The following is a 27,989-nucleotide window of genomic DNA, read 5'->3' as shown; positions in this document are numbered from 1 at the left end:
CAAATAAAAGCTAACGAGCGGTACTTTCATCTGGTGATGTTTATTTTTAAATATTGTGCAAGACCAAATTTGGCTTTTTTCCGCAATTTTTATCAACTTGGCCAATCTCAGTGCAGTACAGTGGGAGGTTTCTTCGTTAGTGAATGGATTCTAAGCTGTAGTTGACCCCCCGCATTTACTAAATGAATAAGGATTTGGCCTGTCAGCTACCTTTCACTCAAGACAAACTCATGCGAACATATGGCATCAAAAAAATTTAAAAACATACGGCGGACGTCAAACGGGCCTTAAGCCCACACCATTCACACCTTGGATTGGAAGTTTACTTTGGGTTTATTCAGACAAAGCAAGCTTTTTTCACGTCATAATTTAACATGATTGTTTTGACAGTGCGGGTAGACAGACAGAAACGCCTATTTTTCTTTTGGAAGGGTGACACACGGTGCTACCTCCTCGGAGTAAATGCAACGACAATAACAAAAGAACATGCAAAGTTAAATACAGTTTTCAGACCACACACATGAAGCCGTCTGTCAGTTTGGAGTTTTCTTAGCAGTGACAATGATCCAGGTATTTTTGTGCCATGCTGACAAATTACAGTTGAATGGGCACATTCTCTAAACTGGCGATTTCTAAATGTGTCTTCAAGTTCTCCTTTCATTAACAATCGAATATGTTGCAATATCCACAAACAGTTCAAGATACATTCACCCAGACCTGTGAGACCCTGACAGAAACCGATTCATGTTATAACTTAATCTGGGGAGTCTCTTTATTCTCTTGAAACCAATGTGAACCGAGATTAACGAGAAATAAAAATGTTGGTTGGAGTAACAGTTGATTCAATGAATTTCTCAATTTTGCTGTAACAAACCATAGCCTCAAACTCTTGGATTGTGTTGACGTCCATCTTGCTTAGGAAAAACTTCCCTTAGAATTCCACTGTTCCACAACTATACCTGTCAACATTGACAAATCTACTGAGCATCTTGTAGTGCGAATAGTTGCCTAAACCAAAACAGTTCATGGACAAATTTTTGCTCAGCGAAAATGGCATATAGCAAGCCGTGGTGTGATTTAATTCAACCTGTTGCTGCAGCAAAGGGTAGTCCCCTGTCGAGGTGCTCATGGAATTCTCTTCCTGGCTTCGTTTTTCTCTCGCGCGACGATTTTGAAACCATATCTTGATTCGATGATGTGGTAAATTTAAGCTGCTTGCAAGTTCGGTAACTTCTGAACCAGATAGGTAGTGGTTCTCTGTGTACTTTTGCTCCAAGGTCATCAGCTGCGATGTGGAGAAGGGCACTCGAGGGCTTCCACTTGATCGACGTTTGCAGTTCTTTAGCTTTCTTCTCGACCCTAAACAAAAAAATGAGCTCTTAGTTGTTTTGTCGTAGATTTTTTAAAAACACGAAATGTTTATTTTAAAACTTATACCAGATAACATATATTTCTGGTGCATAAGTAAAGTTACACACATTAAAACGAAGATCACCTGATTCAAACCTAAGCCGACTATTTTTCACAGCTAATTATCTGATGGATGTTTTTGTTTATCAGCTATAAACAGCATATTCTAGACTCCGAAAAAGAAGTGGCTTTGCAAAAACGCAACTTGAATACGAAATATTTCTTTCAATTGAGCTCCCTCGTTTCAGTGAAGACTGTTTTGCCACTTTTAGATCTTGGAAATTCCACAGCTATTTTAAAACCGGAATTAAGGTACGTTGGCATTACTTTTCATTACAAATCATAACAAAAGCTACATTTGAAAAATTCATTTTTCAGATTGACCAACTTAATTGGTTTTCTATACTGTAGCACATGAAATACGGTGGTCAGTGCCAGAGGGCGAAAGTCAAAACAGCAATTGCACAAATCACAAACCCAACTAAACTGTGAACGAAAAAACAATGCCAGATTTTGTTTCATCCGTTCTCCCCAGCATGAAACAGCTGCAGTTACTCGTCAGCTTTAAATGAACAAAAGAATTATACTCACTTGGAAGTTTAGGCGGCGAATAACGTGTGTACGCCAACCAAGGTAACTGGGCAATCTTCGTAGAGTCCATGGTGTCGGCTTCTGAAGGCACTTTATGCTCCTCTTCGCTTTCTCTTCTCGAACTTGTAAATGCTTCCTTTCCTTGGGGAACCTGCTTTGGATTTAGTGTCTTTTCACCTTCTTCTTCTTTTCTTCCCAAAATACTATCAATTGAAAATGAAAGGTAGGGCTTACAAGGACTAGGGCGTCTTTGTTGCTTGACACTCTTGGCCCGGTCACTGTCTTGTTTAGCCATGGCTTGCTTTTACGGTATGGTTGTTATTACGGCCAGTGTTTATCATGTGGCATAGTTCTCGGTAAATTGATTTGAGAACAGAGAATTTTACTTAGTTCAAGTGTATTTACACATAATACATATTCTTGTCAGCTTTTATTAGCAACAGATGAGTACACGGATTACATAAGCTGATTCTAATTCGCTCTGATGGCTAGAAAACAAAGCCCCAAAGGCAATAGACGACTCTGAAGATTTGAACACAGCCACAACGCTGTTATTGATTTCTTGAACCAATTTTTCTCTTCAGAGTCGTACGATTTTTGCGGCATAAAAGACTTTTGCTTTCCCATCTGTGTTTGATTAGTCGGCTCTCTTTCAGATAAGGCTCAATTTTCCTTTTAAGCTTTGCTTACATTTACACATATCCATTAGAGCGTCTCGCGGGCTGTAAACTTTGCACACATTGTGCGCAGTTTATTAATACGTAAGCCTTCAAAAGTGTGAACGTTTAAACCGCAAAAAAATTCATACCGAGTTATAAGGTTCTTCGTGTTAACGAAGAAACTTTTATTTTACAAAGTCTATGTTTCTGGTTGTCGTGCCCGGTACATAAATAGCATGCCAGAAAAGGTTTTCTTTTGTTCTGTCAAATGCGGTCCGTGAGAGCAAGAACGCGAGTTGTTTGCAAAGGGCTTGATTGATTCTGGACATTTCCATTAAGCTGTCAACACGGGCAAGCATTTCACTACAAGATTTTATCTTATCAATAATTAATAACTCTTAATAACAAAAGTGTATTCGAGAGAAAATCCAATTGCAGGTTTTGATGATTTGCTAATACACAAGCTACTCTAGTTCGAACACTTTATGATAAACTAAAAATGTAACAGAACAACAGTCACGTTGTTGATGAAGTACAATCTTCGCTGCACGTGCAATACGATCAGTACAGTTCTCTCACAAAAGGTGTGATAATGCACGCTGTATTGGAGGTGCGTTTAAGTAAACAACTTCACAGAGAATTTAATTTCCATTGAAAGAGTTTGAATAGCAATTGACCTAACAATGGTTATCTCTCAGATACGCGTCAAAGCAATCATTAGCCCGACATTTGATAAAAGATGTTCGTTTTATTAAATTAATCATCGGGTGATATCTGATGTGATATGGAACAATCCGCACTCATTAACATAATCTTGGGTGCGTTACAGTTGTGTCAGTGCGGGTGGTCTATTTGATCCTCCATCAATAAACACTCAGATTTTTAACACTACATTTACACTTTCACTCCCAAGGTACACAAGTTCATACTTGGAAGTTAGAAAAAAATTTGTCGTCGCAAATTTCATTTGCCCAGATATATAAAATAAAAAAAACAGACTAGACGGATTGAAAGTACTGCACTGTAGCTTTCATCTGAAAGCAGGTCACACACTAGAGTTTCATCCACAAACTTAAAAGTTAGGGCCACCTTATTCAGCATAAGAAAACAGTACCACATGAAATTAGTGCTCAATAGCTTTCATCTGAAAGCAGGTCACACACACTAGGGTTTCATCCACAAACTGAAAAGAAAGATCCACCTTGTACATCTCATGAATGATAATAAATAGTAAAACATAAAAAAACTTAAAAACTAAAAAAAAAAATATCGAAGGTACTGCTCAATAGCTTTCATTTGAATGGCAACACACCATAGTCACCACAGTATCATCCACAGACTTTGAAGTTAGAACAACCTTGAACTGCAATATAGTAATAGTGCCACATTAGAGCACAAACGCAGTAGCTTTCACTGTTTTATCTGAATGGTCAAATTTTAGGGTTTCGACTACAGGACTGGACAAAACTAAATATAGGAAGGGGCTACTAGATGTTACAGTTTGATCATTTTACAACGTTAAAATTAATCTATCTTTTAATCTAAGGAAACGCTAAAATTACCGTTCTTCAAGATAGAAAAACACAAAGGGGGTGACATCACAATAAACCAAAATGGACGAGGATAGCTAATACTAACGACAATTGAAATGTACTGCAAACTTCGAGTTTTTGACTTAAGATTGTTTTAGGAATCATTAATCGCAACCTGAAACGATCTGAAGCAAACTTGAACGTTTCCACGTTAGTTCGGCATGTTGTGAATATATATAATAATTGTAATCCAATTCCAAAACTAATGGATTGCTGTCACTTGCTAAGTGCATGTTCTACACAATCAAGCAATTAAGATGCTTGACGTCGAAAATCGTTCTTAGCATATGGCATTGCACCTTTGCATTCGTTTCTTTTTCACTTTAGTACAACAATAGATGGACGATTCATTGTAATATCGAGTGAGATACTCGAAACTAGTGTTTGTCAGAAACAGACTATCTGCAAATAATCCAGTCAAAGCCACGTCCATTTTGAATTAAAAAAGAAAAAAGAAAAAATATCACCGTGACAATAAGTAGTAAGTAACAACCTTATGTCGTGATGTTGCAGGTGTTGTTTTCTTTGTTGTGAGGTGAGAGGAAGCAAACGTTTGATTAGATAATTAAACAGTGGTATGTGGAAATTTAAGTGGCCTTGTAATGATGAGCCGGATATTACAAGCCAATAATGAGCAGAGGCCAATTTTTAGAAAAAAAAAAATGAAATAAAAACTATGTACAAGTGGAAAGGTAAACAAGTTTGTAAATGCAATATTTCCAACCTAAGAAAATTTAGCAATCTAGCTGGGGTCAGGATTCAAGTCACTACCCCCCCCCCCTCCCTCTCCAATAACAGAAATTCTCCGCGGTCCCTGGGGGTGCTATTTTGCCGTTTGCCGTAATAGACCTGCTGGGGTTACCGTTGAATAATGGTAAGCGTTTTTCTCCAAAATCAGCAAACCAACTGAAAGAGATGGTGCTTACCATTTACAATTCAGTTTCCGGTTATCGTTTGCCCTTGATGGGAGACTGGAAAGGGGAGAAATGTACAAATTGTACAGGAATTTCCTACGTTTCCGGAATGAAAGGACTACCCCCCCCCGCCCCCATAAAAAAGGAGTTATTTATTATTCTTATTCCCGGGATTTCCCCAAAAAGGGGCCAAACGAGGTGTCCGTAAGCGGGAGTCGACTTACTTAAAACGTATTCCATCATTTCTGTACGGATTTTCCCGAAAATTACTGTTTCGTTTGCCTTCAAACCGAATTTTTAGGGAATTTAAAAGGTTAAATGGTAAGCACACCTGTTCGAACAACTCAAAGTGAACTTGCACTCTTGAAAGGATTAATGTTCGAGGAGTATACAAGCCATTGGGGTAGTCCAAGAATGTTTGGTAAGCATTTTTTTTCTTTTATTTCATAGCATAAACTCTGCTAAGCCCCCTCTCTAATAAGTTCTTCGTACATGGAAACAGGCCCTTAGACAACACCATATCGACCAAGAATAGATTGTAATATGATTAAAGGTACATAGCACCACTGATTAGGAGTTCAGTTTTGAGAAGAAAAGTTTTTTTCGATGGACGAGAAAGTCGAAAAATCCAGACGCTGAGGAGGACGATAAACCGTAGGCCCGTCTCCTGCTTCTCAGTGTTATGGTCAGCAGGGGATGTAAAAGAACCCACACACCCGGTGTTGTGGTCTGGTCTTTGCGCATTGTTCTGTATACTGTAAAATGCTCGGTTTCATTAGCATTACTTGCTAGAGGCATAACACGCTTCATAATACCGAGGGTAAATAAAGTTTCAGTTTCAGACGTTTAGGGACTGCTGCCCTTTCCTCAATGGAAAGATCCATCATTAGGCCATTTACCACAAGACCAGACTGTTTCATCGGAGAGTGTTCAGCACTGCGCGCATGTCTGTGGCTGTTTTGCTTAACGTTTGACTCCTTGATTATTGTTATCACTATTATTGTTTATATCATCTCTTAAAGATTTCCTTCGAGGTCCCGCAAGGTAACATAGCCCATCGATATCACTTTCCAAGTAAATCTCAGGCACATCATCACGTACAACAGTTTCTTTCCGTTCCAATTCAATTTCTTTTATACCGTCATTCTGCTTGTTATCGTGTGATGTTTGTGTCTTGTGAGAAGTTCTAGAATTTTGCGACGCGGCTTGTTTAGCTGCTGAAACTACTCGTTGAATCAATCTTTGCGCCGTCCTTGCTTCAGCACTTGACCTATTTGTTCTTTTTTCTTCATTAGGCGATCTACTTCGAAGTGCTACATGTTCTTTAATTAGATGGAGTTCCTCCGTTTGTTTTTCTACTAGTGCCCTCAAGTTTAAACACTGGAAATTAAGCCAAAAATCGATATAAGTATGGTAGCTTGTTGCTTTTTGTTTAGGGGTTCATAGATCAAGTTAACTCTCCTTTTTTTCCTGAGAATTTATAGAACCTATTTTTTCATAAGCAGGAAGAGATAAAGAAAGCTAACATCAGCTGGAACGCAGCAAAGAAGGCGGCAGCAAAAAGAGTTCAGTGGCGAAGCATTGCTGGCGCCCTTTGCTTCAGGAGGAGCCTAAAGGAATAAGTCAGTCATTTCTTTATCTTTAATTACATTAATAAAGACTGAGCGAGCGAGTCCTACAATTGATTAATCATGTTCAGAGTGTAAGCAGTATTTAAGAAAACAACTTACCTCTAATTCAAGAGTCTTCACAGAGTCGTATTTAGTAAACTTAAACTGGAATGATAAGAAAAGGAGACTTCTTTGCAAAGTTACAGTGTTTTAGTAACCCTCCAATTAGTATACAGTAAAATTCCGGTTATAAGCTAGCCCTGGGCTTATACAACTTCGTAAGGGGTTTTGGGTGGGCTTATAAACGGAGGGGCTTATATCCGGGAGGGCTTATAAGCGGAATAAAAAAAAAAAAGTTTCGAAACGAGCCACGGGAGTGTTGATCGAAATACATTTTTAAGTTAAAAACGCATAGTAAAGCAACATTTAGCCCTGTTCAGTACTGTCATCCGGCAGAGGGAGGCTTATAATCGGATGTATTTCTTTGTTGCCAGATAAATGGGCCTATAACCGGGGGGGGGGGGGGCTTATTAGCGGGAGGACTTATAACCGGAATTTTACTGAATCGGCACCTTTTACCAGCCGAGCTCTTTCATTAATTTAACAAATAACAACCCCATTTACCCCATTATATAGATTTTGTCCAAGCAAAGCCGATTTGAGACGGAAACCTGTCAGTTTAAAAACAATGTTTCTCACCTCTTCTTTGCTTTCTTTCAATTCCTCCAAAAGTTGTTTGATTGAGTTTATTTCTCTTGCTGTGAATGAAACATTGGTATATGTGTGGTAAAATGACAATACGCAACACTGAGGAAATTAACATAACACGAGACGGGATCGACGTTACGGTTTGCACTGGCAGTTTGGATTTACAGTAAAAGAAGGAACGAGGCACAAAGGGGTGACCTTTATAAAAGCACGGAGCGGCCATCATTACAGTGCAACTACTCCAACCAAGGCTTCCCAAGCAAATTCCTTGCAAATTGACCAATAGCGTATAAGTGTTAAAACAATAAAAAGATCATAAATTTATTGCTTTAATAGTGTGTAGCTTGCTTAGTTTGTTAATTTGTGGGAAAACTATTTTTAACGTACGAGGTTTTCATTTTATCAATTTGCACAAAATTTTGTCATGTGGCCTTGGTTGAAGTAGACACAGTGTAAATCTCTTTCTCTTTTCTCGTGTTGGTGGCGGGCGAAAAAAGACAGGGTCTGTTGTTTTAAAGCTGGTTATTGTTGCACTACTCTAGGATTAAGACGGAATCCACTAGGAAGTCGAGTAATATTTATTAAAGTTGGACAAAAATCAAGTACCAGAACAATTTAAATCCTATTGCGTTATTTCCTACCCTTAATAAAAGGTTAAGATGTAAGTAATTATCCGTGATAACACCAACAACAATTTCTTATCAGAGTCTGAGAAAATGAATTTCAAAGTTCACAAGGTATAAGCAAAATCTCACGTGTAGCCATTTTGGAAATTCGTCTTAAGCGATTCAGTGGAATTCAGTGGAACTTCGAAATTTGTTTTCCATGTTTGGTGTTGTTAGAAAAGATTTCTTTTGATAAGATATTTGAAGCAGTAACAAAAAAACTTGCAATAAGGTGGAAATAATTCTGGTACAACAATTTCTTATCAGAGTCTGAGAAAATAATATTCAAAGTTCACAAGCTATGGGCAAAAGCTCACATCTTTTAAGCGATTCATGGGAATTCAGTGGAACTTCGAAATTTGTTTTCGATGTTTGGTGTTGTTAGAAAAGATTTCTTTCGATAAGATATTTGAAGCAGTTAAGGTGGATTTCCACTGACGCGTAAATATTTACGTACGTAAAACGTGCGTAAAAAAAGATACGTAGGCAAATTTCCACTGTCGCGTAAAAAGTAATAAAAAGCGTTTCCTTTTTACGCGCGTTGAACGTGCGTAAATGCCCGCCATACTGAATTATCAAGTTGTTGAATAGAGTGCGTGATTGTCGGCCATTTTGGAGAAGTGAAACAATAAGTTGTTTTTCCTTTGGGAAAAAATCATTAACATTTTTATGCAAATATCTTGTTGTTTGACTCTTCCAACATGGCTGCCATGAAAACACTTTGTACCAAACGCTAGAAAAAGAAATGCGTGAATATGACCAAGAGGCATTTTATAAATACTTCCGAAAGACACCATCAAGTAAAAGAGGATTTGAGGCGACCTTCCCGGATTCCCGGTTCAAAGTCTACGTGACCTGACGCCAGGCGTTTTCTTTCACTACTGCGTTCGTGTAATTTGGTTTTGTAGCCAGTTCTATAGATTATTTCTTGAAATTTTAAGACTTTCTCGATAAGAAGTGTTTTTACATCTAAATGTTTTCCCAAGTAAATCGATGGGCGATTTAAAACAAAATGGTTTTCCACATGGTAAGTGGTGACATGTGACGAGATCCAAAAGTATGATTGGGTAAATCGTTGCGTAACCGCAGACAGCCGCGAAAAAAGTTGAACTCGGTTCAACTTTTTTCAAAACCCCCAAAATTGCTACGCGCGTAAACGTGCGCGTCACGTGCGTAAATACCTGGAAAAAACCGTGGCATTGGAAATTGGACAACGTAAATTCGACGCACGTAATCACGCGCGTAAAATTTCATTTTACGTACGTTTATAATTTTTACGCGCGTTAACGTGCGTAAACAAAAACGCGACAGTGGAAATCCACCTTTACACAAAAGCTTGCAATCAGGTGTAAATAGTTTTGGTACATAATTTTGTCCAATAACTACTCGAAGACCAGGCGGATTTTCTTTTAAAAGCTAAACAAGGCATTTATTTCTGTCGTGTGGCAGTATTATCACTGAATTATTTTTTTTACATGTAATCTGGTATGTATTATTTGATAACTATTTACATAAACTTGTAATACTTACCAAAATTTAATTCAAAGTTCTGAAATGTTTTTGTTTCGGTCTGATCAGGTCGAGGCACTGAAAGATTACTATCCAACCTTGTTCTTTGTAATCTAAAAAAATAAAGAAATAAATAAAGGCGCGTTTACACGGCAGAAAAATTTGGGTACGGACCCGTCAGAAAATTGGTCCGAACCTCATCACTTTTGTAGAGAAACAGTCAAATCAAAACGGGGCCATAGAAGGCGCGTTTACACGACTGAAAAATTTGGGTACGGACCCGTCAAAAATTGGTCCGGACTTGACCACTTTTGTAGAGAAACAGTCAATTAGTAAGTAAGGCACAAATTAAACAGCTTTACTACCTGTCCCGTCCTTGGCTCTCCAGCACTTTTTTAGCGTCAGGATATTCCTCTAAAGCCTGTAAAGAAATCATCCGTTTACATTTGAGATATCACTAATTCTCTGTGGCCGGCAATAGCTATAAGTGAATTGCAACTTTCTGTACTAAAAATCAAGCATAAGTTGCTGTGTTGTATTGGGTTAAAGATGATTTCCAGTCCGTACTGCGCAGACTCAGGGTTTGTTTTCATTTTTGTTTTGAATTCGTTGAAACGTTACACTTCGGTGATAGCGTACATGGAGTTTTTTAGTTCGCCATTACGGATCGTTTCGTTCAAGAATTCACGATGAGCTAAAACGTCCGTTTGAAATACCGTCGAGCTTCTTTTACTCGTTATTATTGTTTTGCAAGGATATCTGGCGTTAATAATGAAGAAAAAGGTAAGTTTTGTCCCGGAATTTTTATTTTTGCTGGTAAAAATTCTTCTGTTTGTGAGGCTCACAAACATTGCAGGCGGAGAATGCGCAGTACGGACTGGAAATCATCTTTAAGCCAGGATTTTGTTATACTCATTTTAATATTATAAAGTAGCGTTAAGTGTACGTAAGAGTAAAACGTCAGTTGTTACGTTACAGTACCACTCGCTGTATTGCACTAATTTTACACGCATTTAACACGGGTTCTAAATTTACACGCGTGTAGTAGAAAGACATGATTTAAGAGGAAGAAAACTCTTATTATTCATACATTTCGTATGCGTGTATTTTTTAGGTAGGAAATAGAACTGAACACTTTCAATGCTCGTCCGACCACGAAAGAAAACTGACGAATTCAAAACACGGTAACAGCGGATTCAATTTAGTCGTTGGGTTGTCATTATCCGCTCCTACATTTAAAGATGTATTTCTTTCGAACTATTAAAATAGCAACAAAGGAGCTTTATAGATGCAAGAAAATATTAATAATAAGCAGTGTGATCAGTGTAACTTCCTAAAATATATCTGAGCAATGCGCTGACAGTTTTTTTTATAACAATAAGTGTTACTTTGTTAATACACCCTTCTCTCCCCTTATAAGGCTGGGATCTTACCTCCATCAAGTCTTTTTGACACAAGCACAAAAGCTCTGAGTAACCCACTGACCGAACATCAGCAGAACGTCTGAATAATTTAAACAAAAAAAGATAGATTGGTTTATGTAATGAATACTGCCATGAAATATACAGTAGAACCACAGTAACTCGAACTCGGATAACTCGAACAACCCCGCTAACTCGAACAAACTACCATTTCCCCTGGATTTGACCCCACTTTTCAGTCATTTTTACTCGGTTAACTCGAACTCGGATAACTCGAAAACCCCACTCGACTGAACTAAATTTCCTTTCCCTTGATCAAAATTTGGGTCAAATTTACCCCGATAACTCGAATTCTGGTTCTTGCAACTCGCCACGGATGCCCATTGAAATATTCCATTAGATCTTCCTGTCGTGTATTTCGATATAAACACTAGAACGAGCACTACAGCAATTTGATTTTAATTGAGCAACGAACAGATCACGTATTTGATAGTCATTTTCCACTCTTAACCTAAAAATGTATGATCGTGTGAGAGTTTCTGACGAGATAAGTTTAATTTGCACTGTACTGTGTACTGAAGGGCTGAAAAATCAGTAAACTATCAATTATTAACATGGCAAATTGAATATTCAATCGACCCCGATAACTCAAACTGTTTTTCGTTTCCCTTCAGAGTTCGAGTTACCGGGGTTCTACTGTATGTATGCACTTACTAGCCTGCGCTGCAGGCGTAAAAAGAGGAGGGGAATTCTCTAAATCCTCCTGCTACCCCCTCCCCGTTTTTACCACTTTCTGAAAACAAATCAAACAAGGGTCACTTAGAGTCAACTTTTTTCTACCTGTTTTTGCCCTCATCGAGTCTAAGCAAGCTGATTTCCCCGAAATAGTTTCCCTCTGTAAGCGAAGCTACTACAACTTCTTCACCAGTGTTCGAGTCTGGTATCACCACCTAAAATCGTCACATCGTAATGAAAACAAAAATTAGAATTCAAGAAATAGAGAGAGACACTTACATAATGAAACACTGAAAGCCACCCCACCCCTGTCCACAAAGAACTGCACTACACTTCACTGAATTAAAAAAAAATATGTATAAGAGAGCGTACCAATACTAACCTCGACTTTTCCATTGTTGATGATGTACATTTCGCGTCCTGAAAAGAAACACCAATTTACAAAGTTATAGTGTCCGAGGCCAACATAACTTTAATTGATTCCCTACAGTCATTATGTATTCATTTTCCTTTATAGTCTGGAGAATAATGTCTGTGATTCTCAGCTTAATATTTTGCTGTACAAAATGGCAGTATTTGCCTCTACTGAAAAACGTTCCAGCACTGCAGTGACATTTTACCTATTTCTCCGCAACGGCAGATATAGTCCCCTGGTGAGAATATTTGTGGTCGAAGCTTAAGAACCAATTCACACAGCAGACCTTGTTCACAGTCTTTAAAGATCTTCACCTGTAGTAACAGAAAGGAAATACACTGGCTACATTATTTTTTAAACCTGCGGACTGTAGAGGATTCGCACCTACTGGCATTTCATACCGATTAGCTAAATCACGAGCAGCACTCAATTTTTAATACCGAAGTAGATACTCAACAGTCACTTTAGGCTTTTTGCACATATAAAGCACTTCAGGTTTTCTCTCTGACGCGAGTTCCTGATAACTATAAAGAAACAACCTGCCGACAGAAGTTAACGAGGAATATTGAAAGCGAAGAAAGTATGATGGGACTTTCATAGATAGCACAGCTTATTTAAATATATTTGTTTTTGTTCTCCGGCTGTTGAAGGTCACCTTTAAATCATTTTCATCCATCTTGCGAATATAGCACAGAGTATGTTACGCGGTAACGAAAAACGAGTGAAAAGAGACATATTGGTCATTTTCCTAATTAACGTGGAAGAGATTCGTCTCCATTTGGTGCACACTTAGCATCTTTCGGCCCATCTTTATATTCAATATCGTGAAATTACCTCCTAGTTTAAAACCTCGTACCACTTGCCGTTCATTGATAGCAAACTGTACAAATCAACGAGAAGGGAGGGGAGAGAAGGGGGAGTAAATAATAGCTATTTCTTGTAAACTACCGCGGTCCTACCCAAAAGGTGCACATACTTTTCGTAGTGTATCCAGATGCACATGAATAGCTATTTCAGTCCTCAGTCTCTCAGGTAACATTTCCAAAGATGTTCCTTCCTCTAGGGCTTGTGTTCTGGTAATTAAGATCAACAGTAGAGGATGCTCATGTGACATATCGTAAAGTCTTTAGCAATGCTAAAGGGTTACATCAGAATGTGAGTAACAACTGTGTTACATACATGCATTTTCTTTGCTTCAAATAGAGCGGTTTTCACTTGAGTGTCGAAAGTTAATTGCGTTTGCTTTGGTTTTGCATTACTACGCTTAGTGATTGGCTTAAAAATCTCGCGCCACATTCTCAGCCAATCAGAACTAAAACCAAAACCAATCGTGACTCGCTCGCGCACGTTTTCCCGCGCTTCGTGCCACGTACATGTATTTGCTTCGAGTTTTGATTGGTTCACTGGATTGTCTGTGTCCTTTGTGATTGGCCAGAGTAATTACTTTGGTTTTGGTTTTACGACACTCAATTAAAAACTGCTCTATCAAGATGACAAACTGACGAACAAAGAAACAACTATATCAGAAGCACCTAAAGAACTTGCCATTTTTATCTGACCTACGAATACAATGCACGGTTACCACCTTTGGAGCTACCTGGCATCGAAGCTTCAAATTGAGCATTACACTCCGACAAAGTTAAACTTCACGCCCATTTATATAACACTTCTTCGTAACTCGGTTTTAAGTCTGTGTTCGAAATACAAGTGTGTCATTGCACAATAAAAGCTATCAATCGATGCATGCTTTCACGTGGTACGGTCTATAACGTTGTACAAGGTGGGTCTACGTACTTCAAGTATAAATCGAATGTTGGCGCTCATTGCAAGTGTGTTCTTATATCTAACATGGCAAACTTGGAGCAGTTGATAGAGTTCTTCCTTGTAGGATATCCTAAAAATCATTGTAAACCACCAAAAGCACTTTAAACATTAGTAACAGACCTGCTCCAGGCGTAGTGAGCCCATCTTTTGACTCGAGTCTGCAGTGTATGAGGTACGTTGTGATGCTCCATAAATTGTTTTATTGAATCCATTCTATGATAAACAAGAAGTTCCAACTGAAATAAACGCTGTTAAATTGAAATTTGAAACTTCGAGTGTAGCTGTTTAAGTACGCCCTTAAATTGCAAGGAGGTATTCAAAGCCGGTACGAATCAGGGGTCTTCTACACAAGAAAAACTGAAATATATGGGTTGTTATCCATTCATCAAAATTAAAGGGATGAAAATAGTAAGTGAATGTTTTTAATTTGAAGATAATTCCTTGATTTTGTTGTGCAACACTATCATTCTTTCACTTTGCAGAACGCAAGAAGGGCACGTGTGAACGAAAAAGATTTTACTGCACCTTAACATCACTGCTACGCTGTTGTTAATTATCCGGGCTAACTTCTCAGGAAAAAAAAAGGCGTTTAGTTCAACGGGTTCCAACGGGAACGATCAAGGGTTGAGATTGGTGGATTTTGATTTCTTTTGTTACTTTCATTCTTTCAGGGTCCGCCGTTAGCATTGTGATTGACGGAAGTGTGCAATGGAATCTTCAGTTGGGTTATAGCTTGTGTACAGCTGTCCCCCTCCAAGGGGACGGCTGTACACAGGCTAGCTGGGTAATGAAATATTATAAATCTACTATACGAACTAAAGAGTTTCTAACCTCGCCTGAAAATTAGTCCTCGCAGCATTCATGTTGCTGATGACATCACCAACGTTGCCTACCACAGTAGCAAATACAAAGATTCCGAGAAGAAACATGCAACCAGTGAAGATGTATTCCTGGAAGTGGTGACAAAGAAAAAAAGGCATGTTATGAAGGATCTACACGTTTGTATAAGCGCATTGGTCTTATAGTTGACGGCAATAAATTGCCTGCTATGTAAAGAAAGCAAGCCAAGCGTCCAAGAAACTGATGATGATAACATTCACTTACTAGGTTTGTCTGTGGACTTGGAGTTTCACCAATTGTCATAAGGGTAAGGACAGACCAGTAAAAGGACTTTACATATTTCCTGAAAGACAACAAAAACAACCAATCAAAATTCAGGACATTGTAGTTATTCGCATCGTTTCTTTTAACGGAGGGGACGGTAACAGCAAATATACCCAGATGAATAACTTACGTGCAGCACCATTAAACTGGTCACTGCAACGTTGCGGTCGTGGTTGCTTAAACTTTCAAATAGTATAAAGCGTTTGATCAAGCAGGATGGCGGAATAGCAAGGGATAAGTTTGTAAGCTAGTAGTTTAGGCGTTTTTCGAGTACCGTCCTCCAGCATCCCAAGAGGTTCTCCCAACTGGTATACTGAACCACTGGTAAAAACATGGCTTATTGCTAAAAAGAAATTACAACGATTGCCATACCGTTTAACGGAGTAATTGTTAATAGCTATATGCAAGCCATCCTCGGAGACCCAGGGACAGTTAGTGGGGGCGAGGGAAACGCGAAACTGCGTGAAAACGTTCGGCAAAGAAAAGTTGGAGGGACTGAAAGGTGCCCCTGGGAAAAGAGTGTTACCAAGCCAGTTCCAAACAGCTCTCCGAATGCTGCCTCCTGATTGGGCAGAAAAAGTCATTTGTATTCCCTTTGTATAATTCACTCCAATTGGCGGCCTGCAGTTCTACATTTTTTTCTCGAAGTTTCGCGTTTCCCTCACCCCACTAACTGCCCCTGGGTCTCCGGGGATGTATGCAAGCACATTCATTCATGATCAAATTCACGGCTGACCTTGTAAAGTGATCGCCTCCTTTCTCGGTTTCGGTGTACACCCAGTCATTGGTGCCCAGTCCTTCGTACTCGGAGATGGTGTAGTACAGGCAAGCGACCCAGTGCATGGCTACACTCAGGTACATAATGAGTTTGAACACGCGGAGACGATTGGGTTGACTGGTTCGGTAGTCACTCAGATAGAAAAATGTTTCCACTGAGTGCCATTTGAGAAGTCTGGGCAAACGCAGCAAAGACACGTGACAGGGAACTGGGGACAAAGCAAACGGCAAAGCCATGATATTTGTAGGCTCACGCATTCTCGTCCCCATAGCCCTTTCGTTTCTCTTAACCGACTTGGCACGAGAAAACGGAGCGCTCTGGGGACATAGGATTTTTGAATTAATTCGAATTTTTTTGATTGGCTGTTTGGAACAAAGAATTCCTAAACGGAAGTAAAAAACGTTACGACTCTCTCGTACATTCTTTTGAAACGTCATGACTGCATACATGAAGATCTGAAGTCCTAGAATCTGGGACTGGAAATTCTGTGTCCCCAGAGCCCTTCGTTTCCTCGTGCCAAGGCCCAGCCGGCTAAGAGAAACGAAAGGGCTATGGGGACGAGAATGAGGCTCACGATCACCACCTTCACCACCATATGGAGTATGTGCGCCCTTACCCCCTCTCCCAGGAAGCACTGATCGATGACCGGGTAGGAAGACTGAAGACTGACGAAAACCGGGTAATGATCTCAAACTACTGATTAGTTTTAGTATCATAAAAAAATGGACATAGTAACTTGCTACTGTCGTAAGATGGAACAAAACCATTACAAATCCCAAGATAGCTACCGTATTTACTCGAATAAGCGCCGCGGCGCTTATTAAATTTTTCGCGCCTCAAGTGCGGCGCTTATTCGAGAGCGGCGCTTATTTCAGCGCGGTGCTTATTTAAAATTTGGACGCCACAAACAATCTAATCTTTTACAGTAATTGAAAATAGCGTCTTTTGATTGTCAGTATTCGTCTCTTGCTGAAGAGAGAAGAGGAAGTTGAATAGAAAAACTAATGGGTGAGCGGTAAAACAATCATTTTGAACTGCAAAACATCGCTTTTGATGGAAAGAAAATTCCAAGTTTGTTTTAGAGTACGTTGCTTTGTAGTGCTTTTTAGCTAAACGGAATTCCTTGAATAAGCGCCGCATCGGGACTGCGGCGCTTATTCGAAGGCGGCGCTTATTTGAGTAAATACGGTAATAAATTTAAGTCGGAACTGGTAATTTCAGTCAGAAAATTTCTGCTTTAGTTATTCTACAAGCTATACCAACTGTGCTTCATGAATAACGTAGATGTGAATGATAAAACCAGCTGTAATACTTACAAGTAGCGATTTAGTAAAACACTTTACAATAAAAATTTGCGATAATACATTCGCTAAAAACATTATAAACTCCGTTTAAAAAATTCTAAAAAGACCACGACGTTTCGACGTTGACTTACCGTCATTATCAAGTAAGGAAAATATGTGATTAAATGTATAAATACTAAAAATTGACAATAGAGATTAATGAATAAAAGTTGTGAAGTGAAAAAAGTTTAATGTCAAACAAAGAGTTTAGCACGTATAGAGTCCGCCTGCGTATTCAAATTTGGTCGCAGTTTCTTTATAAATAGCATCTCATAAATGAGACAGTCACTTTTTTCACTTCACAACTTTTATTAATTAATCTCTATTGTCAATTTTTAGTATTTATACATTTAATCACATATTTTCTTTACTTGATAATGACGTTAAGTCAACGTCGAAACGTCGTGGTCTTTTTAGAATTTTTTAAACGGAGTTTATAATGTTTTTAGCGAATGAATTATCGCAAATTTTTATTGTAAAGTGTAATACTTACAAAGTATTAAACTGGAGAGTGTTTCCAAAGGGAGGAGACAAATGATATCAACTTTAAATCTTCTCTTTTTTGCATGCATCTCCGTCAACTGAACAGGATCTTTAATCTTAAAATGAAACAGTAACGCGATGAGGGAAAACAAATATGATCAAAGGCTTAAAAATCGCATTACGCCTACCTAAATCAGGAAGAGGGCGGGGTTGGAGAAAGAGGCCTGAAGTTTCATTTTCTGAACCCTACCGTCCCATGTCAGTGGCGGATCCCGCCCCACCCCAACCAGTCCCGCCTAGACTACGAGCAGTCCCTCATTTTTCTCACGGCCAGTGAGAAAAATCTTGGTCGAAGAAAGCGAACGTGCGAGAAAATCACTATGCCGTTGAAGACGCGACGTGAAGGTGTAAACACTGAAAACTAATAATACGGCCAAAGGAGACAAAACTTTTCACCCCGCCCCCCTTATTGGAGCAAGAAAGGGTCCTCCTTCACTCCAGTCTCATCATTTTTTTGGCAGAAAAACGGCCTATCCATACTTCAACCCTTTTCCCCTTTTTTATGCTAACGATGGAAAACGTCTGTAATTAAGCTCCGCTTTCCAACTGAGATAAAAACAATGTGAAAAGAAAACTCACTGAAAGAAAAGGGAGCAGAAGCAAGAGGAAGGATAGATTGCAGAAAACAGCGAAACGTTTGCAAGACAGTACTTTATCGGTATGCTCGATAAGAGTTGTGTCAATCCCCTGCTTTCAGTGTCCTTTAAAATCATACTCTTCCAATTCCCGTCCTGTGTTATCGGTGACTCGATGCCTTCCCGCCCTGTTTCCCGCCCAAAGCTTTGAAGGAAAAAAAGAGAACGTCTACAGGTACAATTTCGCGTACCATAATCCCGTGTTCATCTCGGTAAGCAGTTCTTAGTTGAACGCATATGTCACAGGCGTACAAGCCGTCGGCAAAAAGATCTCCCCACCAGAACAGAAATCTAGAAAAAGACTTTAAACAGGAGCAAAATTATGTTAAAAGATCTTAATAAATAGTCTTTAAGTCGAAGAAAAGTACCTCTTTAACAGGGCTCGAAAAAAAACTTGAATTCTAGCTTGCCCTTCCGACTAGCAGCTTTTAAATTTTGTTTTCCCACCGGGTAAATGAGAATTAAGTTTCTTGCCCGGCAGAAAAATCGACTTATCCGGGATGACCGGTACTTCTTTCGAGCCTTGCCGTAAAAAACCTGCACCTAAACCTATCCCTTTTGTGACTAGGTGTCACATTTTAGTGTGTATAAGGATCGTAAAACACCGAGGAAGTTATAATAAAACAAAAAGAATAACGATGGTTAAGAGGCGAATTGCAATGGGCGAACTTGGAAAGATTGGGGTAAATTATTCAAGAATTATTTCGCTCTCTTTCAACAGGGTTTCTTTGCGTTCATTTTTAGATTGAGGTTTTGGATCTTCATAATTGGGTTTAAGAAAAAAGGGTACTGTACAAATGAACCAACAAGATGGGACGTCAGAAAGGGATAAGGGCAACAAATATTGTGGAGAAGCTTGTTATTATTGCTTTAAGAAGTTTCAAAGGTGGTATTGGACATAAAACATCACTCTGAATTACCTCGTCCGACGCTTCCGTAAAGGCGATTCTGAGAATGACAGTCCAAAAGTTATAGATAACTATAGCTGCAACCACACCCTTGGAGAAAACAAAATAGCACAAATACGTTTGAAAATCTAATTGGCTAAACTCTTCAGGGAGTCAAACACAAGGCGGTTTTCTACGTTTACGTTGTCTGTACGAAATATTACAAAGGGGCTGTGCGTGTGTAATTGGAAGGGTACTGTGTCTCCAAAAATGCGAAGAAAAATCGTTTTGAGATCCGTTTTGAAAAACTTGAACTAAAAGGGTTCAATATAGCCCTTTCTTCGTTTTAAAATTGTTTATATATACTAACATCGTTCATGGAGCTGACGAAAATCACAATCGGTGCTACAATTTTTGTCTGAACTTCCATCACTTCTAGGTTTAACAATTATTCTGCAAAAATCGCGCGGAATATCGCCGGGTACTTAGCCGACGAGGCTGTAGTTCCAGTAGGCTAAAATCAGCCAATTTCCTGCAGGATTGATTCATGATTCAACAAGTGGCATTCACGGTCAATCAAAGCGAGATAAAACTGTGATTGGGTAGCGCTTGGCGTGAAATCGGACAGTGTTCTTGTAGATTTTGCAAACTGAGTATATCGCAGAATAACTATTATGTACGGGTGAGAGTAACAAGAACATCCTGAGCGTAACAATCGGGGAGGCTCCGCCCGAATGGGGTAACTTTTTCAGGCTGAAGGTATACAAGAAGGAAAATATTTCACTCGAGTAGAACTATAGGAAAGGGTAGAGTTTAGATATTTAAAAGAGACTTTCAAAAAAAGCTCAGACGCACCTAACGGTTGATTCATCTGGGTATTTTAATACTCATGAGTTAAAGTTTAGAAATGGAATGCTGTATTTCTAGCGGGGGCACAAAAAAGAAAATGGCAGGCTGACTAAATCTATTTAACGTTAAGTATGAGAAAGGGGTGCCATTTTTCATAAACGGTATATGAAAGGGTTACTTTTTCTGTCAGAAATGGTATATGAAAGGGTAAGGGTTTGGTCCTTTGGGCGGAGCCTCTCCACATAAAACTTTGTTGAGTTTCCCCTAGCTCCCCCGTCTCCCGGGACGTACCATCCATATGTAGTAGGTGTCATCCTCTGGGTCAAACACAAGTCTTTCTGATCGCAAAACCTGAAACATTATATATAAAAAAAATCTTAAAGACAGATTCAGCCTGTTATAAATCAAAGAGCAAGGCAGACAGTAGACTGTGGTCGATGTCTGAAATGGTGTGGCTAAAATAGAAATTGAATCCTGCTGTACATAAGAACATCATAAATCAAAATGAACAGTGATCTTGCCTGGTGCTTGTTCTAGAACACGTTTGGATTTCAACGTATTATAACGTTAAATGACACTAAAAAAGGAAACTTAACTTTTAAGCCCTAAGGTTTTTTGAACGAAATTTATGAACAAAAGCATAACAAACCTTTCTGATGGGTTCTCCTATTGAAACGATGTATTTTACTAAGGACCGTCGACTTGAACGCGGTAAAGACTCTTTTTCTTCTTCTCGGATGTTTTGTAACGAGCTGGATTTAGCGCAACCATTCCTAAATTCAAAAAGAAAAGCTATTCTGTAAGGTTTCCTAACCAGGGAACTCTTGGTCACTTAAAAAAACTTAATGTCATATAAAGGAGGTATTGGATCCAATCAACTGTTGTAAATGCTACTAAAATTTGGTAAAGCAAAAAAGAAAATTGCTTTTGGGCGGAGCTGAAACTATTTTTACTTCTAAACGCAGAACCAAGGCCCTTACACCTCTCCTACTACTCGTACAGATGAGGTTCACTTTTTACATATGCTGAGTCTAGATCTTAGTCTAATGCAATAACTCACGGCCGGGCAACGCCCTCCCACATAACAGAAAGTGTTGGATCTAAAGAGAGGCGCCTAAACTATATGGCTTGGATGGCCCCAGAATTTTTGCACCGCCTCCCTTATCTGAGTAGCCGTTATTTAAACGATGTATAATTTGTAACTGTAGCTTAGAGTTCCAGCGGTCCCTACATCTTGTTCAAGATAAGGATGGGCCAATTCTCGATACCAAATATTCGATACACCGATATTTTTTCGATACTGCACACGTGACCTGAGCCTGCGGTCTTCTGGTCAGCACGTAAGGTTTGAAAATGCGATTTTGCTCAAGAAATATTGATGTTCTCGTTAATATTTTAATTTTGTCTTGCCTTGACTTGTGTCCACACATTCCTGATGAACAGTTAAACAAAAATACCAAAAGCAACACTTGGCTAACATTTATGATACCAAGTCTGTCCTTTGTATGGTCACGTGACAAACCAATGACGTCAGGACGGAAATGACGTCATAATATCGATATCGATATCGAGAAAAAAGGCAAATATCGTATCGATATCGTATCGTTTTGAAAAACCGGTATCGACCCATCCTTAGAAAATAGTTGCGCAAAAACTGTTTCCCACTTCTTTTTTTCCTCGCTGGATAACGGATGAGGGAAAAATAGGGACTGTTTGAAAATAGTCAACTTAGTTCAACTTACGTGGTTTTCTCATCCTTGTGGTACACCGAAAAGAAAAAAAAAAGGATAAAATTGTTTATTAATAATTTATTGAATGTCGGGCGTAATCATATAATGATGTTGTTATTAATTTATCACGGGTGTCTTTGTAATCACCGCCCGATATATAGTAACGTCTATTTACGGTCAACGCGTTATGTAACGGGCACAAATTGGACCATAGAAAATGCCTTGGACTATACTGGGATGGGTTTATGAGGCAACTGAAGAATTCACGTCCAAGGCACTTGAGATTTGATGTGTTATTGTCTCGTATCAGTCTGTCGTTCCTTTTTGTCAGGTTTGTCCCATTGATAAGTATATTGTGGTAGCACAACCTTATTGATAATCTGTTAAGTGTTTAAAATGTGGGAAAACTGCATTCAAATTTGCGTGAACAAGCAGTTGGGACACAATAATGTTTGTTTCGTCGCATTTGATCATAAATACCAAGATTGGACACTAAGGTGATAATGTTGTTATTAGCACACTGACAAACCCATTCGCGAAATTTTCATTAACACATTCATTCCACAGTGGCCAATTTTGGCACAAAATCCAATTTTGCGCGCGTACAAAAGTAAACACCGCACATTAACAAATTACCTCTAATTTAAAACCTGTCAAGGTGAAATTTATTTTTCAATTTGAGAAATTTTAATCATGCTACGGAAAATTACTAAAGTACACGAGAAAGGTTCGGTGGGAATTGTATCCCTGTGAAGATATTAACTGCACACGCGCTGTTAAGCTGCGTTTATAGGAAAATTTTATCATTTACTTCAAATGACCTTTATTGCAAATGATTGCGTTCGATTAAACAAACAACGGTTGAAAAGGGAAGATTCAACAAAACTTTGACATTAAAATTATTCGAGAACGCAAGACTTTTTCTTCCAGGCCCGGCGAAAACTTAAGCCATCGAAACAGCTTTCATTCATAAACGAAATCTTACCGCCCTTTGAAATTATAATCCCGGTAAATTAAAAAGCGTATGAAAAGTTGTGCATTCATAGGTATCGCTGTAATTATTAATCCCTGTGAGCAATGAATTAATTCTTGAGCCGTGGCTACTGCGATTGTTTTTAGGATATAAACGTTTTAGAATATGCGATTCAATTCTCTGGGTTGGTCCTTGTGCGAAAAGGAACCTATAAGAGCATTTCAGCATATATTTAGGTCGCTCTAAATATTTGTTCACTGCAATAAACCAGCATGCAGAAGTCTGACACAAGGAAAATTAAATGTTGTTACATTACTGGTGACTGCCGCTTATAAAGTCATATAAAGCGTACCAGTCGTTAACATCAAGCCGTCAGTTACCTACTCTATAGTTCTATAGATGGGCTTATGCCAAATTCAACTTGGGTATTACGAATTCACCAATGAGCCACAACTGACTACGCCGGATTACCGTCACATGTTGACGGTCGAGGTAAACTTACTGAGATCCTCTTGTAAAAGATAAATCTTTTAAATCTTACAGCGAGGTAAATCTTTCGTCGAAGATTAATTTAATTACAAAACAGACCGCAACCCATTTTCCACAGGAACAAACAAAGTACGTTTTGCGAGAAAATGTTCAATAACTAACCTTGGAGGCCGAAATTCGTTTCAAGGCATCATAATAGACGTGGTCTTTTGCTTCTTCTTGGGTCTGTAGAATTTCCAAGACTGTACTGATTTTACGCGGAGCGGTATTTCGACGGGGATTCTGCTTATGAAACCATTCTCTGGCGACGCTCCATAGATTAGCCATCAAGCTTCGCGTGCATCAAGTTAAGAACAACTTCAACGCGATTGTCGGAAGGCAGAGGACAGAAGAAACAGAACAGTTTGCTTTAGCGGCAATAAACAAACCAATGTCACGCTACCGGATAGTAACTGCAAACAAGAAAAACACTTAAGGCTTTTATGGACACGATGTCATCCACAATACTTTCAGTGCAAGCTTGGCAAAGTTTTGACGCCGATGTGGTTTTTTTTTTCGCCGTAGGCGACAAATCCACCGGCCCGGTTGATTTTGAAACTCACTTTGCATGTTTAATAATTCTAAAATGACAATTAAAGATGGTCTTTTGAAACTCCCAAAAGACTTACTGCACTGGATCATTTTAATAATGCAAATTACTGGCTGGAATGAACAACGGGCACTGATAATATCACTGACTTTTGTTCGGTTCATTTTTCGTTGCCCAAAGCCGAGGACTGAAAGTTTAACAAGTGCAAATCAAAATCAACTTTAGAAAAATCAACCAAATTTAGAAACTTGCCCTTGAAGTCAGATTTAATTTACGAGTTGTTTGCCATTGGGGTGTTGGAACACAGGCTGCTAATTTGCTTTAGACAATAAATTCAGCGAGCCTTTCCACGATGTGCGCAAGTTGTCCAATTTTCACAATTATCTATCGACACATTGACCATTTAATACTCTACCAATCCATTACTCGAACGAGTGCGTCCTTGGGACCTCGTTTTTCATTGGCCCGTTGTGTAGCTGTATTGTTCTTTACGACAGGTGCATTGTTGGAACCTTTTTGCTAACTGTTTGGTAAAAGTAATCAAGCAGGGTCCCAAAGGAGTTTAGAGCTCCACGGATTAAAAGCTGTTCGGTAAAATTGCGGTTATTATACAACTTCGTAAGAGGTTTTGGGGGAGCTTATATTTGGGGTTTGGGTTTGTAAGCGGCACAAAAAACTTGTGGAAATAAGGTGACAAGTAACTTTAGACTCTGATTATGGATATGAATGTTTTAATTTACACCTACTTGAAAACTTATACATTAGCTATTTCAAGTATTAATCTAACACTCGAGACACTGTTTAGTCGGGATATCCAAACACCGACAAGAGAGTTGAAAATACCACGCACAGCGGTGTATTTTTGACGAAATTCGTGGTGTTTGGATGAAACACTGTCTTGAGTGTTTGATTATGATCTTCTCAATCAAAACAACAACTACAGAGCAAACGGAGAGATAAAGTCGTAAAAATCTATGCTAATCAAGACCGGGTATCTGAACCGCCTTCACGGTTATAATTTCCTTTATTTCACTTTGATGAATTTGATTTACAATGGTCTATGGAGGCGTTAGTATGTTAAGTAGGAAAGTTGGAGAGGAGGGGATATATAACCGGTGTATTTTTTTAGCATCCAGATGGGCGAATAACCAGGAGGGCTAATAACCGTGATATTTTGTGGTGTAAAAGGCTTTAGAATTCCATACAGAGACTTAACACTGACCAATTATTACGTAGACTTGGTATTCAAAACAATTACTTTTATTGTGTATCCAAATGGTTTTTTCAATACTAATTTACAAATTGCTAAGGCTAATGAGAATTACAAAGCTTAATGCTGAGTGAAAGATAGTTAAATTGGTTGATATAAAATCGTATAAAAAGTAAAAAAAAAAACCTACAACAATGTTATTATTTTTTGATAATTTATATATGTAATTCAGTAATCTATCAAGAAGGAATTCGAACCGACAGGTCTTTCCGCGCTCAGTGTTCGAAGCTATTAACGTTTGTACAGTTTTGTCACTTCGCTCTGTCTATTCCAGGGAATCAAAGCATACAACAGAACGCCTCTGGCTAAAGGGTAAGGCCGACAGTCAACCTTAGTCTATTCTACAGTTTTTATATGTTTATATACGCTGCAACACATAAATCAGCAGGGATTTGCTACAGCAAATACATAAGAAGCCCGTTTGCACGTTAAAGTGCTTGGCTTACCATGCGAATGTACAACATTTCTTTCACCCTGAAAGCGGCAAAGTTTATTTGAATAGAATAAAAGGGCGACCTCTTAACCGACATAAATTGTGGGAAAACATTTCTGATTTTTAAACCTGTATTGAAGTGACAATAAGCAACAGGAATATAACAAACAAGGCCTATAATAATATAATAATAATAATAATAATAATAATAATAATAATAATAATAATAATAATAATAATAAAAATGATAATGATGATGATAATGTAGAATTTGCGAGCAGAGTAATGAGATCATTAACCATACTGTAAGTTCGTGCTCGAAACTGGCCCAAAAAGGAATACAAAAGGAGGCATGACACTGTGGCTAGAGCGATCCATTGGGACCTGTCAGGAAAAATTGGGGGTTGAGCGAAATTAGAAGAAGTATGACCATGTTCCGGAGGGTGTGCTTGATAATGACGACTACAAACTTCTAGGGGACTTCAGTGTGCGAACAGACCATGAAATAGGGGACTAGGAGACCGGATTCGGTGATCAATGACAAGAAAGTCAAGAGCTGTCAAATGCTTGATGTGGCAATTCCAGAGGATGGTAGGGTGAGAGAGAAGGAAGACGAAGAAGTTGAAAAGTACCAATATCTAGCGAGAGAAGTTCTTAAAATGTGGGGTGTGAGGACAAAAGTTATTCCAGTGGTAGTGGGAGCATTGCGATCAATACCACTAAGATTGAATGACAATCTGGGAGCCATTGAGGTGGGCATTCCTTTTGAACTTATCCAGAGATGTGTATTGCTAGGGTCGGCAAGAATTCTTAAAGGAAGGTGCCGGAAATGTAGAGGAGAGGAGAAAGCAGACAAAGGGCGCTTCTTGGCTTCCCTAGGCAACTTGTTGCCTATACAGAAACCGGTAAGCCAATAAAGAAACCATAAATACAAATACAAATAAGAAACAGTAAATGTACTTTTTTTGTTAGCGGAAAGATCGACCTTTTTACGGTATCACCCTTTACTCAGTTTATCCCAGGAAAGTGGGCGTAAACGATTTTTCCATAAAACGAACGAACGCCTCTTTGATCGATTTAGATTTATGATACGTTACAAGGCCTGGCTAAACTAGGAAACATTGTTCCTTGTCTTTCCTAGTGGCTAAGGGGGAGCGGATGTTTTGCCGCCCGGGTGGCTAACTGGAAACAATGTTCTGGGAACACGTCCGCCGCGCTGTCAACATGTTTCGGGTGGCTCGGCACATGGCAGTGACGGGGCGAACATTTGTCCCAAGTTCCGAAACATGTTCCGGGGACGAAACATTGCGTCCGCGAAATGTCCTAGTTTAGCAGGATTTTTCAGGATGTTATTACTACACGCATTTTTTCCTTTAATTCACAGGCCATGTTTTCTTTTTCTCACAGACAGCGTTAGTTTTATGAAGAAATTCGACAGACAATTTTTCTCACTATTGTATTTTTTGTTCAAGCTAGTCATGGCTGTCACACAGGAAGACAAAACTTCCTTGACATTTGAATATACAGTAGCCAAAAATAATTTTCACTTCCATAAAAGAGGAAAATCAATTGAAAGAAGGTGATTTACATCTTTAACTTGCTGATAATCCATCTATGTGTAAAGACGGGCATCATAAAATTCAGGGTTGTCAAAATAGCCGGCACCGGCGCATTCCCGGTTCCGTCTGCGCCGCTCTCGGTTTAGTAGGTCAGTTCTGGGCGTGCCCCCTACTTTTGAACCTGCTGCTCAAACCCACTGACACCCTGTCATTACGAATAATGCGTCAAGACGATCAGCTATCTGATTTGTCCGTCTTGAACGACGAACTAAAAGGGCTTAGTATGCCTGATAGTTCGGCCCGTCTTTTCACCAGGGCCCAATTGTTCAAAGGGTGGATAACTCTATCCATCAGCTAAATCCCTATCTGTTGGATAAGTATTAACAAAACTTGCCATGCTCTCCACTGGATAGTGATTTATCCGGTGAATGGCGTTATCCGCTCTTTTGAACAACTGAGTCCTGACGTATAAAACCACAAATGAATTAACAAATGAATTATTCGTTTAAACGGATTATGCGTCTAAAAAGGACCAATATCTTACCTAAAAAACTCTAACTATTTCGACCAACAACGACCACCTTACTTATAATTGTTTATATGATTTCACAACAGGAAAGCAACTACAGTAAAAACCCACGTATAAGGGAAATGGTCACAACTATTGTACTCAGACAGGACCCCCACTCTGCAG

At 39.0% G+C, this 27,989-nt stretch overlaps 2 protein-coding genes across 3 annotated transcripts in view; both read right to left on the bottom strand.

Annotated features, from left to right (window-relative positions):
• Positions 1–314: 314 nt before the first annotated feature.
• Positions 315–5,024, bottom strand: LOC144630609 (uncharacterized). The gene is made up of 2 exons (XM_078488985.1): positions 2,002–5,024; positions 315–1,359 (listed from the first exon to the last, which is right to left on the bottom strand). Exons 1-2 carry the CDS (start codon positions 2,294–2,296, stop codon positions 932–934), a joined length of 723 nt encoding a protein of 240 aa, XP_078345111.1. The 5' UTR covers positions 2,297–5,024; the 3' UTR covers positions 315–931.
• Positions 5,025–5,581: 557 nt separating this feature from the next.
• The window catches only part of LOC144630571 (cyclic nucleotide-gated channel alpha-3-like), a 41,621-nt gene continuing 19,213 nt past the window's right edge, over positions 5,582–27,989 (bottom strand). For both annotated transcript variants that reach the window (XM_078488938.1, XM_078488939.1), the window contains exons 3-23: positions 23,607–23,896; positions 21,995–22,008; positions 20,902–21,025; positions 20,544–20,603; positions 19,437–19,514; positions 18,708–18,818; positions 17,832–17,937; positions 15,954–16,203; positions 15,158–15,236; positions 14,885–15,003; positions 14,174–14,266; positions 13,206–13,302; positions 12,435–12,543; positions 12,197–12,234; positions 11,920–12,029; positions 11,092–11,161; positions 10,024–10,079; positions 9,680–9,771; positions 7,476–7,534; positions 6,897–6,941; positions 5,582–6,546 (exon numbers count right to left, since the gene is read on the bottom strand). In XM_078488938.1, the coding sequence (XP_078345064.1) occupies positions 6,130–6,546; positions 6,897–6,941; positions 7,476–7,534; positions 9,680–9,771; positions 10,024–10,079; positions 11,092–11,161; positions 11,920–12,029; positions 12,197–12,234; positions 12,435–12,543; positions 13,206–13,302; positions 14,174–14,266; positions 14,885–15,003; positions 15,158–15,236; positions 15,954–16,203; positions 17,832–17,937; positions 18,708–18,818; positions 19,437–19,514; positions 20,544–20,603; positions 20,902–21,025; positions 21,995–22,008; positions 23,607–23,771 (2,292 nt within the window). In that variant the 5' untranslated portion in view covers positions 23,772–23,896 and the 3' untranslated portion in view covers positions 5,582–6,129. The remainder of the gene's footprint in view (positions 6,547–6,896; positions 6,942–7,475; positions 7,535–9,679; positions 9,772–10,023; positions 10,080–11,091; positions 11,162–11,919; positions 12,030–12,196; positions 12,235–12,434; positions 12,544–13,205; positions 13,303–14,173; positions 14,267–14,884; positions 15,004–15,157; positions 15,237–15,953; positions 16,204–17,831; positions 17,938–18,707; positions 18,819–19,436; positions 19,515–20,543; positions 20,604–20,901; positions 21,026–21,994; positions 22,009–23,606; positions 23,897–27,989) is intronic.

The sequence above is a fragment of the Oculina patagonica genome, chromosome 11 (assembly GCF_052425735.1).
Source record: "Oculina patagonica isolate OP01 chromosome 11, crgOcupat, whole genome shotgun sequence".
In the NCBI taxonomy this organism is placed as follows: Eukaryota; Metazoa; Cnidaria; class Anthozoa; order Scleractinia; family Oculinidae; genus Oculina; species Oculina patagonica.
The sequence above is the reverse complement of the archived record's forward strand: the minus strand, read 5'-3'. Positions and strand labels throughout refer to the sequence as shown.

What these genes read in the sequence shown, in the direction of transcription:
- LOC144630609 (XM_078488985.1), bottom strand. Translation starts at nt 2,296, where the DNA reads ATGGCTAAACAAGACAGTGACCGGGCCAAGAGTGTCAAGCAACAAAGA. An exon ending in TTCGCCGCCTAAACTTCCAA is followed by an intron (nt 1,360 to 2,001) that starts GTGAGTATAATT and finishes TTTTTTGTTTAG; the next exon opens with GGTCGAGAAGAAAGCTAAAG.